Source organism: Manis pentadactyla, chromosome 1, assembly GCF_030020395.1.
Source record: "Manis pentadactyla isolate mManPen7 chromosome 1, mManPen7.hap1, whole genome shotgun sequence".
NCBI lineage: Eukaryota > Metazoa > Chordata > Mammalia > Pholidota > Manidae > Manis > Manis pentadactyla.
The window spans coordinates 214,924,292-214,939,292 of NC_080019.1; the positions used below are offsets into that span (position 1 = coordinate 214,924,292).

At 39.0% G+C, this 15,001-nt stretch overlaps 1 protein-coding gene across 18 annotated transcripts in view; it reads right to left on the bottom strand.

Moving 5' to 3' along the window:
• CHL1 (cell adhesion molecule L1 like) overlaps nt 1-15,001 on the bottom strand; it is a 301,991-nt gene that overhangs the window by 42,693 nt on the left and 244,297 nt on the right. For all 18 annotated transcript variants that reach the window (XM_057507238.1, XM_036877825.2, XM_057507234.1 and 15 more), the window contains 2 exons: nt 13,076-13,260; nt 669-800 (listed from right to left, as the gene is read on the bottom strand). In XM_057507238.1, coding sequence (XP_057363221.1) covers nt 669-800; nt 13,076-13,260 — 317 coding nt within the window. The remainder of the gene's footprint in view (nt 1-668; nt 801-13,075; nt 13,261-15,001) is intronic.

The window sequence follows — 15,001 nt, forward strand, 5'->3', positions numbered from 1 at the left end:
GTAGACTTGTCGGAGTTCTGTGCTGGAGCACGGAGGAGGGGGGAGGAGAGGCCTTCAGCCCTGGTCCATCCCCGCCTTTCCATGCCGAGTCCATCTGCGCTGAGAGCCGACAGGAGAGGGGGTTTTTCTGGTCTTGGGCACTGGAGCATACTTGAGAACACACAGAGAATCAGGGATAGGGGACCCAGGTTCAGGATTTGCACATTTGGCCCTGTGGATTTCTCAAGCCATGGAGATGGCATGACTAGAGGATGGCCAGAGCACATCCCCGTGAAGAGCGGAACCCAGGGCAGGACTTGCTGTTGCCTGGGTCTGAGGTCCTGACTTCCAACCCATGCTCTCAATCACTTCTTCTCACAGAGAGGGACAACTGGCTGTTCTCCTTGGATGCATTCTATCTCATTCAGTTGCCTTGTTTTTAGCCTCATTTTTATATATAATGAATGGAATGTTCCAACAAGTACAAATATAATTTTGGCTTTTTTATAAATCTAGGCATAAATCAAATTACTTAGGAAGACGTAATTTTGGATTTTCTGGTTAGCTCTGTCTTGCTAGTCCAGCCACTTCCCAACTCTGTTTTGCACGCATCCAGGGTGTCTGACTGTCCATGCCAGAAAACCACCGCCTTCATCCATGCATCACACTTGGTGTTGGTTGGCACTTACTCTCAGCTGGGGAGCCATTGACTCTCCACTTGATTGTGGGTTCAGGCTGTCCTTCAGCCTCACACAACAAGATACCACTGCTCCCCGTGCTGTACACGCCACTCTGAGGTTTCTTTGTCCAGTGAGGAGGCTCTGGGGATAAAGACAAGAGCTCATGAGCGACCTTTTTCTACGTCAGAGGGCCCCAACATGGGAAGGCCTGTATTTCTGTTGTTCACCAGCAGGTGGCAAACACAACAAAGCCTTTCACAGTAGCTCTTTGGTCTGTTCTACAGGGCAAGGTGGGCATCGCTTTTGTGTGCTATGGGGGGAGTGTGTGTGTTCTAATCTGTACTCCTAACATGTAATAAAATCGACATACTAAAAATAGTTCCCTACAACCACTTTATTTAGCTACACAACTCTGCATCACTGCAGAAAATGGAGGAGGAATAAGCAGATGGCAAGCTTAATTTAGTGCTGGCTACAGCTTATTTTTCAAGAGGTAGCAAGGCATCCTAAAAAGGCTGAGATTTGAAAAAACATACTCTGAGAACTTTTTAATGAAATTAAAATGTTCATCACTAATTTTAAATATTTCTTAATGGCACAGATGCATATTTGTATCTCAAGGATTTTGGAAACATCATTTCCTAGAGATATTATTTTGTCAGCAAGTGGAGTGGGTGGGGGGCAGCTAAAACCACCTTTAGTTTTTTGCCCTCAAAACAATGGAGGAAAAGATATATTTAAGTTACTTGTATCCTTCTATGCTCTAATGCACCAATGCTATAACGCTAAGAGGTGTTTCGGTACAGAATGAGACATTTTTCTAGTGCAAACATTACTGTCATGTTTTGTCACCTTAAGTATATTACTATGTCAGGACTGAGGACAAGATTTCGATTAAAGTGTGGATGGTTTGGATAATTTGATTTCAGAGAAAATCGCACAATACCTGCAGGTAGTAATTCCCATTAAGTGTTGGTTGCTTGGTTATTTCCCCCAAGACATTTTTGGATTTCCGTCTTTAGTCAGAAAGGAAGGTCTTTCAAGATATATATATGTATATGTAAAATTTAAAAATGTCATTTAAAGCATTTTTTTCAAAGTAACGTAGGAAAGAAAGCAATTCTGTGGAAAGAAAATGCCAAATTCACCAGGAAAAATAAAAATATACAAATAACCCTGGGAAGTTCAGGTCCAAGAAGAGACATGCCTTTCTAATCATTCCATAGGGTGTGGACTTAGTGGTTAAATCCCAAGTAAATGTGTGTATTCATAATCTACAGCCTATAAATATTTAGTCATCTAGTTTACAGTACAATAGTATAAATTATAAATTGCATTTGACTCCTAAGTGAAGGATTTTGGGGTGTGTGTAGATGTGAGTTTGAGGGTGTTGTACATTTTCGATGTTATCACTTTTTGTCTTTCCACACAACCACAACAAAATTAGACGTGAGGAGAGATGGAAGAAAAGACGACAGTGTAGGAAGGCAAAGCAAAAACCTCCGCCCAAAATCACATAGAACACAAAAATACAGCAAATACAACTAGGCCTGAAATTGACCTGAAGACTGCAGAACTGACTCCCTACATCTGGGGAAGAAGAGAAGGCCCTACAGAAAAGGCTGAAGTGGCAAACCTGAGATCTGATGGGACCCAAGCCCTCTCCCCACCTTGGCCCACAAGCAGGAAAGAAAGGAATGGAGCTGGGACAGGGTAGCAGCCTGTAATCACTGAACACCTGGCCCTGATCTGCCCCAGGATCATGAGTCCACAAGCCCACATTGCAGGTGCCCTGGTGATTGGCGGGGCTGGAAAACAGAGATGGGGGAACACTCACAGAGGCTGAGATCCCAGCCACCCTGGGAGAACAGGCACGCTCTACCGACCACCTGAGAAAGAAAGCATAGTGGACAGTTTGAAAAACTGCCCAGCAGTGAGGGGGGCGGCCAGAGAGGCAAGGATTGCACAGCACCCTCTGTTCAGGAAAAAGGTCAGTTGGACAATACCTCCCCAGCCCACCCTCAGCCCAACAGGTTGGGAGCCAGATGCTCCATCCCCCTCACTGGCAACACAGCCCAGAGACTCCTCGCAGTGATGCGTGGCTTGCCAGCCAGCAGTGAAATTAAACTTTACTCCCAAGTGGGTAGGGGGAGAACCCAAAGCATGCCTGATCAGACGTATTTGGGGCCGACAGGACGCTGTATGCAAGAACCAGCCCCGGGAGCTCTTTCCTCCTGGCAGGCGTGGTTCCAGTTCGCCAGTGCCCTCAGTATTACAGCAGGCCACGTGGAGGGCAGTTCCAGCCCTGCAGCTGGGACGTGTGCACAGCCCCAGGAGCTCTTTCCTCCTGGCAGGGGTTGATCCCACTCGCCTGCACCCCCACCATTGTGGCAGGCCAGGTGGCAGCTCCAGAGAATAGTCTCCCTGCTCACATAATTAGCTGACAGCCCACAGGATGCCTGAAATCAGAAAACCATGAGCAATGCAGACCCACTGCACACATGCACTGCACGCCAACAGTTGGGGCTCCTGCACAGGAAACTGACCTCTGGACACTAGAGGGTGCCTCCTACACAAATCTATTACTCCATAAGAAACACTAAAATAAAATGAAAAGACAGAGGAATTTGGTCCAAACAAAAATTCAAGAAAAAAACGTCAGTAAGAGGGCTTAGTGAAACTGAAATCACAAATCTTGATAAAGTTTTCAAAATAAAAGTCATAAATGTGCTCACAGAGCTACAGAACAATACCCAAGAACTCAGGGAGGACTTCAGCAAAGAGAAATTTTGAAAAATAACAGTATCTGAAATGAAACATACAATGGAGGGATTTAAAAGTAGATTAGAAGAGGTAGAGGACATGGTAAATGAAACAGAAATTAGAGAACAGGAATACAAAAAAGCTGAGACACAGAGAGAAAAAAGGATCTCTAGGATTGAAAGAATAATGAGAACTGTGTGACCAATCCAAACAGAACAACATTCACATTATAGGGGCACCAGAAGAAGAAGAAGGAGACAGTGTCAGAAAGTCTCTTTGAGCAAATAATTGTTGAAAAGTTCCCCAATCTGGGTAAGAAAATAGTCACTCAGATCAGGGAAGGGCAAAGATCTCCCAACACAAGGAACCCTAGGAAGAAAACAAGAAGATATATAATAATTAAAATGGCAAAGATCAAGGACAAGGAGAGAGTATTGAAAGCAGTCAGAAGGAGAAAAAGATCACTTTTAAAGGAAGCTTCATCAGGCTATCAGCAAACTTCTCAGCAGAAATTTACAGGGCAGAAGGGAGTGGCATGATGTATTGAACGCAATGAAACAGAAGGGCCTCCAACCAAGAATACTCTACCTGGCAAGATTATCATTTAAATTTGAAGTAGAGATTAAATATTTCCAGATAAGCAAAAGTTGAGGGAATTTACCACAAACAATTTCTACAAAGTATCTTAAAAGGGTCTGCTCTATATGGAAATGCACCTAAGGCTAAATAGCTTTTATTTATTTATTTTTATTTTGGTATCAGTAATCTACAATTACATGCAGAACATTATGTTTCCTAGGCTCCCCCCTTCACCAAGTCCCCCCCACAAACCCCATTACAGTCACTGTCCATCAGCATAGTAAGATGCTGCAGAATCCCTACTCGTCTTTCAACAGAGAAAATAAACCCACAGTAAAGGAAATAGACCAATTAATTACTAAGCAAATACAAAATTAAATCAAATACAAAGTTAGTCAAGAGATAAAGAAAGAGTACAGAATATGACACCTTCTATATAAAGAGTGGAGGAGGAAGAAAATGAAGAAGGGGAGGAAAAGAAAGAACCTTCAGATTGTGTTTGAAATACAGTAATAAGCAATTTAAAATAAATTAGTTAAATAGTTAAATAGTAAAATAAATTAGTTAAATAGAAAAAAAATAAAATAGTTAAATAGTAAGGAAGCTATCCTTGAACCTTTGGCAACACAAATCTAAAGTCTACAATGGCAATAAGTACACGTCTATTGATAATCACCCTAAATGTAAATGGTCTGAATGCACCAATCAAAAGACAAGGAGTTACAGAATGGTAAAAGAAAACAAGACCCACCTATATGCTGCCTACAAGAGACTCACTTCAAACCCAAAAACATACATAGACTAAAAGTGAAGGGATGGAAAAAGATATTTCATGCAACTAATAGGGAGAAAAAAGCAGGTACTGCAGTATTTATGTCAGACAAAATAGATTTCAAAACAAAGAAACAAGAGACAAAGAAGGAGATTACATAATGATAAAGAGGTCAGTCCAACAGGAGGATATAACCATTATAAATATTTATACACCCAATATAGGAAAACCTAAATATGTGAAACAAATACTAACAATTAAAGGGGGAAATAGAATGCAATGCATTCATCTTAGGAGACTTCAACACACCACTCACTACAAAGGACAAATCAACCAGGCAGAAAATAATTAAGGAGACAGAGGCACTGAACAACACACTAGAACAGATGAACCTAATAGACATCTACAGAACACTCCACCCAAAAGCAGCAGGATACACATTCTTCTCAAGTGTACATGAAACATTTTTCAGAATAGATCATATACTAGGCCACAAAAAGAACCTCAATAAATTCAAAAAGATTGAAATTGTGCCAACCGGCTTCTCTGACCACAAAAGTATGAAACTAGAAATAAATTATGCAAAGTAGACAAAAAAGCCCACAAACACATGGAAGCTTAACAACATGTCCTAAAGAATCAATGGATCAATGACCAAATTAAAACAGAGATCAAGCAATATATGGAGACAAATGAAAACAGTAATTCAACAGCCCAAAGTCTGTGGGATACAGCAAAGGGAGTTTGGAGAGGAAAGTATACAAGACAAACATACCTTATAAAAGAAGAACAATCCTAAATGAACAGTCTAAACTCACAATTAATGAAACTAGAAAAAGAAGAACAAATGAGGTCTGAAGTCTGTAGAAGGAGGGATATAATAAAGATCAGAACAGAAATAAATAAAATTGAGAAGGATAAAATAGAAAGAATCAATGAAAGCAGGAGCTGTTCTTTGAGAAAATAAACAATAGGTAAGCCCCTAGCCAGACTTACCAAGAAAAAAAGAGAGTCTACACACATAAACAGAATCAGAAAAGAGAAAGGAAAAATCACAAAAACACCACAGAAGTCAAAGAATTATTAGACAATAGTGTGAAATTTTTATGCTAACAAATTGGATAACTTAGAAGAAATGGATAACTTTCTAGAAAAAAATACAACCTTCCAACACTGACCCAGGAAGAAACAAAATCTGAACAGACCAATTACCAGCAATGAAATCAAATCAGTAATCAAAACCTACCTTAGAACAAAACTCCTGGTCCAGATGGCTTCAAGGCTGAATGTTAACAAACATTTAGTGAAGACCTAATACCCATCCTTCTTAAAGTTTTCCAAAAAGCAGAAGAGGAGGGAATACTTCCAAACTCATTCTATGAGGCCAGCATCACTCTAATACCAACACCAGACAAAGATACCACAAAGAAAGAAAATTACAGACCAATATCCCTGATGAACATAGATGCAAAAATACTCAACAAAATATTAGAAAACCAAATTCAAAAATACATCAAAAAGATCATCCATCATTAGCAAGTGGGATTTATTCCAGGGATGTAAGGATAGTACAATATTCGAAAATCCATCAACATCATCCACCACATCAACATAAAGGACAAAAACCACATGATCATCTCCATAGATGCTGAAAAAGCAGTTGACAAAATTCAACATCCATTCATGATTAAAACTTTCAAGAAAATGGGTATAGAGGGCAAGTACCTCAACATAATAAAGGCCATATATGACAAACCCACAGCCAATATCATACTTATCAGTGAAAAGCTGAACACTTTTCCTCTAAGAATGGGAACAAGACAAAGATGCCCACTTTTATCACTTTTACTCAACATAGTACTGGAGGTCCTAGACATGGCAATCAGGCAACACAAATGAAATGAAATGCATCCATATTGTTAAGGAAATAGTTAAACTGTTACTCTTTGTAGACAACATGATATTATACATAAAAAATCCTAAAGACTCCACCAAAAAAATATTAGAACTCATAATTGAATTCAGAAAATTTTCAGGACACAAAATGAATACACAGATATGTGTTGCATTCCTATATATTAACAACAATTTAGCATAAAGAGAAATCAGGAAAACAACTCAATTTACAATTGCATCAAAAAGAATAAAATACCTAAGAATAAACCTAACCAAGGAGGTGAAAGACCTATACCCTGAAAACTGTAAGACAGTCATGAGAGACATGAAAGAAGACACCAATAAGTGAAAATACATCCTGTGCTCATGGATAGGAAGAATTAATATTGTCAAAATGACCATCCTGCCCAAAGCAATCTATAGATTCAGTGAAATCCCTATCAAAATATCAAAAGCATTTTTCAATCAACTAGAAAAAAACAGTTCTAAAATTCATATGGAACCACAAAGACCCTGAATAGCCAAAGCAATCCTGAGAAGGAAGAATAAAGTTGGGGGATTACACTCCCCCACTTCAAGCTCTAATACAAAGCCATAGTAATCAAGACAATTTGGTACTGGCACAAGAACAGACCCTAGATCAGTGGAACAGATAGAAAGCCCAGATATAAACCCACACATATATGGCCAATTAATATATGATAAAGGAGCCATGGATATACAGTGGGGAAAAGACAGCCTCTTCAACAACTGGTGCTGGCAAAACTGAACAGCTACATGCAAGAGAATGAAACTGGATTATTGTCTAACTCCATACACAAAAGTAAACTTGAAATGGATCAGACTTGAATGTAAGTTATGAAACCATAAAAATCTTAGAAGAATACATAGGCAAAAATCTCTTGAACATAAGCATGAGCCACTTTTTCCTGATCACATCTCCTTGGGCAAGGGAAACAAAATAAAAAATGAATAAGTGAGACTGCATCAAACTAAAAAACTTCTGTACAGCAAAGGATACCATCAGCAGAACAAAAAGGCATCCTACAATATGGGAGAATATATTCATAAATGAACTATCTTTTTAAGGGTTTAACATCAAAATATATAAAGAAACTACACACCTCAACCCCTAAAAACAAATAACCCAATTAAAAAATGGGCAGAGGATCTGAACAGGCACTTCTCCCAAGAAGAAATCTGGATGGCCAACTGGCCATGAAAAGATGCTCCATGTCGCTACTCATCAGGGAAATGCAAATTAAAACCACAATGAGATACCACCTCACACCAGTTAGAATGGCCAACATCCAAAAGACAAAGAACAACAAATGCTGGAAAGGATGCGGAGAAAGGGCAACCCTCCTACACTGTTGGTGGGAATGTAACTTTAGTTCATCTATTGTGGAAAGCAATATGGGGGTTCCTCAAAAAACTAAAAATAGAAATACCTGTTGATCCAGTAATTCCACTCCTTGGAATTTACCCAAAGAAAACAAGATCCCTTATTCAAAAAGAAATATACTGGGACTCTCTTGTCCCCTCCTGGCATGAGCCGGGAGCTCTGTCCTTTCACTGTATCTCTAAATAAAAGCCTGTACCTTGCTCTCCTAAAAAAAAGAAATATGCACCCCTATGTTTATCACAGTACTATTTACAATAGCCAAGATGTGGATACAACCTAAGTGTCCATCAGTAGACAAATGGATAAAGAAGATGTGGTGCATATACACAATGGAATATTATTCAGCCATAAGAAGAAAACAAATCCTACCATTTGCAACAGTATGGATGGAGACGGAGGGTATTATGCTCAGTGAAATAAGCCAGGTGGAGAAAGACAAGTACCAAATGATTTCACCCATCTGTGAAGTATAACACAAAGCAAAACTGAAGGAACAAAACAGCAGCAGACTCACGGACTCCAAGAAGGGACTAGCGGTTACCAAAAGGGAGGGGTTAGGGAGAATGTGTCAGGGGGAGGGAGAAGGGGATTAAGGGGCATTATAATTGGCAATCACAATATAGGTGGGTCACCGGAAGGCAGTACAGCACAGAGAAGACAAGTAGTGAGTCTATAGCATCTTACTGTGTTGATAGACAGTGACTGCAATGCTGGGCTGGGGGGACTTGATAATATGGGTGAATGTTGTAACTACAATGATGTTAATGTGAAAGCCTTCATAAGATTGTGTATCAATGGTACTTGAATTTTTAAAAAATGAGTTAGAGTAAAAAATTCTGTGAACTTTAAAAGTTGCATTTTTACAATAGAAAACTAAGACCATTGATTCCAATGCTTGTATAAATACGGCAGATTGTAGGGCTGTAATGTGCAGCATGGTAACTATATAGTTAATACTGTACCATATAATTTGAAAGTTGCTAAGTGAATCAATGTTAAAGGTTATCACAAGAAAAAAACATTTGTAACTATGTGATGATGGATCTGAACTTATTGTGGTGATCATTTTGCAATATATACAAATATTAAATACTGTGCACTTTTAAGTTTTTGTCAGTTATACCTCAATATAAAAAAAAATAAAGATCATGTAATGATGACATTTCTCTTAATCTCCATGCATAATAAAATAGGAGTTCTGTTTCTATTCTCACCCTATAAATTTAATTAATGCCTTAGTGTCTGCACGAAGATCTATTACTGTCAGAGCTGAAAAGGGGCTTCAGTTATCACCTTATCTGACCCTTTCACTTGGCACCCACAGGGAACTCATCAAACTTGCCCAAAGTGACCAGGAAAAGAAGCACAAACTCTTGTTTTTGCCACTCCATGGATCCAGGAACCTAAGCTCAATCACTTTACCAACTTTGAGTTTGTGCTTCCAAACCTAGGCTCTCCCAACCTCCGACTAAAGAGGTTTTGCATATTCACTAGGAATCATCACTAAGCTTTATCTTAACCCTTTTTCATAATCTTTCCTTATAAATGTTTGGACATTTATTTTTATACTTCTCACCCATGTTTCTCCTGGGGAAGGATGCTGGTCCTACCAAAGGTAGACTTTGCCATGCAGTTTGAGAGAGACTTCCAGCCTGTCTTGCTCAAGAAAACACCGTCCTGGGCCGGCTTTGATACACCTTACCTCCAGCCTGGACTGAGACTCTGACTACTGGGGACCACAGTGAGAGCCCGACCAGTGGCATCTAAAGATCCAGGGCAGAATCTTAACACTTCTTTTTGTCGTTTCCACTTGGCACAAGAACAGACACATGTGGAATAATTTTGAGTGGAACTGAAATGATCGCTCTGCGAAGACTCCAGGGAAACAGAAACAGTGAGGAAAGACGGGGTCTGGGGCAGCAGGCACTCGCTGACTGGGTGTCACTCAAGGTCTGCTAAGTTCTCATCTTTACTGAATACATTTAGCTAGTTGCTTCTTTGTTCAGCAAAGAACACATAGCCTGAGGCCTTGGCTATGAGACAGGGAATTTTCAGTGGCTTTAGTTTGGTCAGGGGCGTGCAGGGACAGAACACAAACAAGATGTTTCCCAAAGCTTAGATTATGGAACTCTATTCCTGAAGGGTAAGATCTCATTGAAAGGATGAAAAACAGGCTCAAGAGAGAGCAAAGAATGGTTAAAATGGAAAATTCTAAGACAAAAATAGCATCATTGAAATCCATTTTTTTAATCTATTATTGAGGTTATTTTCTTAGTGGCAGATTCCTATTACATATCTGTATCTTAAAAAATAAAAAATTGTTAGGTTCATCAAACTTGGATTTAATTACAACTTTTTAGAAATAGATTTGTTATTTGAAAATGAGTCTTAAGTGTATCAGTGACTGAACTGCACTGGAGTTCATGACAGCCATTTAAAATGCAAAACTATTATGGGTATATAATCACATAGTGCACTTACTAGAATTCAAAAGCCTTAATAATTCAAAAGTTTACAACATTAACATTGCTAGTGGGAATATATTTTTAAATAATCTGTTGACACGTGGTTGTGGTCATATTTATTTCTGGATTTACAATGTTTTAGATGTCATTTTAATATACCTCTTTTTACTGAATGTGTAGTTTTTGTATCATGGAAACATAGAAAGATAGCTGTTCTGATGAAAACATCCTGATTGCTTTTGCTTACACATATTACAGCATTTGAAAATGCAGTTTTTTTTTTTAATTTAGGATGCAGCTTAAATTCAGAATTTGATGTTTAATGATAACTAATAAATATCACATTTAGACAAAATACAATATATGCTTTTACTTAAGCACAGTTGTTTTCAGAATGGACTAGATTTTCAGAATTCACAGTAGCACTGCTCTTTTCTCATATGATCCTTGTTTTTTAATCTGAGTTTCTGAGTAAGGGGTAAAAAAGGAGAAGAAGGTGGTATAAGAAGGCAGAAGAAAAATGAATGAAAGTGAAGTCATCCATTCATATGATTAATAAAGGTTTTATTTACTCCTTTCATGCTTTAAAAAAAAGAAAAAGAGTTCCTGAGTTCAGTTGGCTTTTAAACTTGCACATGTGAAGAGAAATGCCTAAAACATATAATGGAACACACATTTAGTAGTTTCCTCACTAAGGGGAAAGGATTAAATGTTCCTAATAAAAACATAATTTACATCTCAATAGTGCTGATAGCTGTTTTATGAATAGTAAGAAAAATTTGTTCAGGAAACTTATATTCCTTTGGAGTCCTATAGTCAACATTTTAAATTGCATAATTAATTTTACATCCTTGGTGTTTTTTTGTTTTTTTGTTTTTTTGCAACCTTTGCAATTCTTTTGAAAGCTTCAGTCTTAGAGTCAAGAAAACCGTGGCCAGATTGTTAAAATATTCAGCTACCGTAGCAATATTCCAGCCATCTGGAAGGATTTCTAATAGTCAGCAACTTGGAGTAGGAGCAGCCAGCAATTAGACATGTCTGGTTCATGGGTATGTTTGTGCTGGGGTTGGGCAGGGGATTACAGAAAACATCCCTGTTGCATGGTGTAGACAAATTATATACAGGCATCAAATGATGGGTAAAAATATAGATAACATCAAACCCTCAAACTCTTCCTCTCTGAATTTCTTTGCAAATAATTTAATATCAGAGGACTATATCATTGCTGGTGGACACAGATATTTATGCATTCCATTGGCCTTTCTCCTGTGTAGCTTTCCCTTTTGTTGAATCAGGGCAGTGATATTCTTATCTTTGGTGTTTGGTTTATCCGAACTTAACTAATTATACACATTGTAGGGGCCCTTGAAAACACAGTGCTATTCCAAAGAGCTGCATGAACTATCTTAACATTTATGTGTGAGTGTAATTTGCCTGAGTCTTCATTTTCTCCTCCCATTAATTCAAACAGTGGGCCTTTACTTAGGTGTTCTCTGTGCAAACTGAAGCTTCTAAGGTGAATTTTCTGGAATATACATGGAAGCCTTAGAGTGCCAGTTCACTAAACAGAACCCTGAAAGAGATAGTTCCTTCCAACAGCACTAAATAAGTATAAATGCAGCAATCATCCATTAATTTGATCAATACAGTCAAGCAAATGATAGATAGGAGATCTCAAGGTGGTCAGACCCACAGAAAATAGTCTGCATCAATCAAATCCACAGGATGGCTACATAACCTTTACTTGAGCCGAGCAGGCCCAGTCCCTAATATCTACATTTTGTGACTACCCCTGCCTTCTTAAAAAGGTGATATCATTGCCTACTTATTTCTATCAACACAACAAACAATAGCCAAACCTCTAACCTCTATTGATCGAAAGACTGGGGTTTACACAGAGATGACTTGAATATAATGTGTTTTATGCATCTTTTGATAGAAAATTAATATTTATACCATACCAGTCTGTTCTTCTTTCCCCATAGGTAACATACTGTTTATTACCTGAAGCCAAAATACGTATTTAAAAAAAATGTATCTAGGAAAGAGCTTAAGATAATGATTTGTCTGACTCCCTTATTTCACTGGTATAGAAGTTCAGAAAAGTGAAGTCAGCTGATGGGAGGGCACAGCAAGGTGATCACAGGACTGAGAAACAAAGTCCAAAATCTCTTTCTTAATGCTTACTTCTTTAATAATTTAATATTAGGCAATGTTATATATATTATAATAAAAATTATTTCTAACATGATGATGATATGGGACACTAGGTTTAGTGGCCATTTGAGCAAATCATGCAAGTCATCTGGGTTTACTCCTCACAAGAGCTGTTTTCTTGTCATTTGTCCACTCTCCATGGCTTTGTGGGGTAAATGACAAACCTGATTAACTGAAGTGTCCTATAATCTAGTGCTCACTTACAAGCTGAAACAGCTTATCTGCTTTAACATATATGCTCTAGAGGTATAGACTGCTACATGTGCAAACTCACTTTTTTTTTTAATATAAGAAAAATAAATCAACATGGGGAATGTACCTTCTACCGTAACATGAAAATCGTGAGTGGCTGCTCCCAAGAAATTGCTGGCTGTGCAGCGATAATTTCCTTTGTCCTGGTAGGAGACATTCTCTATCTTCAAAGTCTTGACAGAATTCTCTTTTGTTTCTGTTCCCTTTGGTAAATCACCACCCATTTTGTTCCATTCCACCTGTGGAGTTGGCCTGGAAAACAATAAATAAATCATAAACATTTTTTCAAGTGCAAAATAAAATATAGAAACCCACAGGATATAGGCCACATCACATTGCTTTTACATCTGTACTTGGGAGTTCCACTGAGCGGCCCCAGCTTCCCGGGCGCAGCACCACCACCGTGGACGTGAGGGCTGGATCAGGGGTCCCTCACTGCAAGCTCCTTGAACAGTCTGCCTCCTCAGAATCTGGTTTCTTCTTTTATGGGGACGAACTACATGTATGTGCTGAGTAGGTGTGGTCAGATAAAAGATGGACAGTTGGACCCATAGGGAAAAAAAAAACATTACAAGATATTTCTTCAAGGGTGAAATCTCCCTGGGGGTGATCTGAAGTGATCAGCTGTAACAGCCCTCTTGGCCTGTATGAATATGAAAACGCCATAAAGTAGGACCCAACAGTAAGCAGAGAGAGAAGCTGCAAAATCCCCTTTAATCCTAACGAAGCTGACACTGGAGAAGGGGGCTCAGATGGGACAGCCAGCTGTGTCGGCTGGACCCAGAACAGCCCATTTGAGGGCCCAGTGGGCTCTGCCGAGCAGACACAGCTCCCCAGGTGGCTTTCTCATTCTCTTGGGGAATAGAAAAAAGGAGGAATGAGCTATATTTCCCTTGCTTAGAAACATGGCACCAACCAATTGAACAAAAAAGTGAAAACAAAACAAAATCCAACTTGAAAACCTGTCACCCAGCAAGGGGACAGCTTTTTCCACCTTTGGTGGGAGGAAAGCAGGAGGCAGCTGGCTTGAAGAAAACTTCTACCTCGTGAAAACCAGACAAGGGGAGGATCAGTTCCCTCCACGACGCTTGTGATTCAAAAATCATGAGGCAGGCACTGACGGCTGACTTGAACTGTCGATTTTTTATTTTGCCTCTCCACTGGATTGTATGATTGGGTGGGAGAAACTTAATTTTGCTGTTTTTATTAATGCTTTTTATTCCTGCTATATATTTCTTTTTATGATTAATAGCTATGTTATTGAGTATGCTCTAAAGATGGGCATTATGATCATCCTTTTACCAATGAAGATTCTGAAGCTTCAAGAAGTTTATCAATTTGCCTAAGGCAACAATAAATGACATGTTAGAGCTTACATGTGTCTGACTCTAAATTTGTTCTTTTTATGATTATCTTCTACTATATTTGTCCTTTATCCATCCCTTTTTCCTTCCTAACTATAGATGCTTGGAATATGAGTGTACAGCCAAATTAACTTTTACGAGTTAATAACTGAACAATTTCCTCATAATTTTGTATTGATAGGCATTGGTTGAATCTATCAGTCGTTATGCAAAAAAAGAGAAGAAAAGGAAGATGAAGGTCTTTAAAATACAGACATTTACTCTCTTCCTCTCCCCTCCAGGCTCAACTACTTACCTACCTTATAGATCTGCTACCACAAACTTTTATGTTATGGAGCTTACGGTACCGGGCACACCTCTACAGGACGCAGTGCTGGCGCCCATGCAGGCAGCTGGAGCGTGTATTAGCTGCTGCCTGCCTGGGCACACCACCTACCAGGACGCATGACCCCACTCGCCTAACCACTCGCTTTTTGCTCCTTCTGTCAAAATGGCAATTTGCCAAATTACAAGCTGCTCTGGACCTCAGACCCTCCAAATCAGGAATTTTTCATGAGCCCATGCTTTAATAGTGCAAGCATCTCACTTTCTGCAAGATTTTTTTTTTTTGCAATCCTTGAAAAGTATAA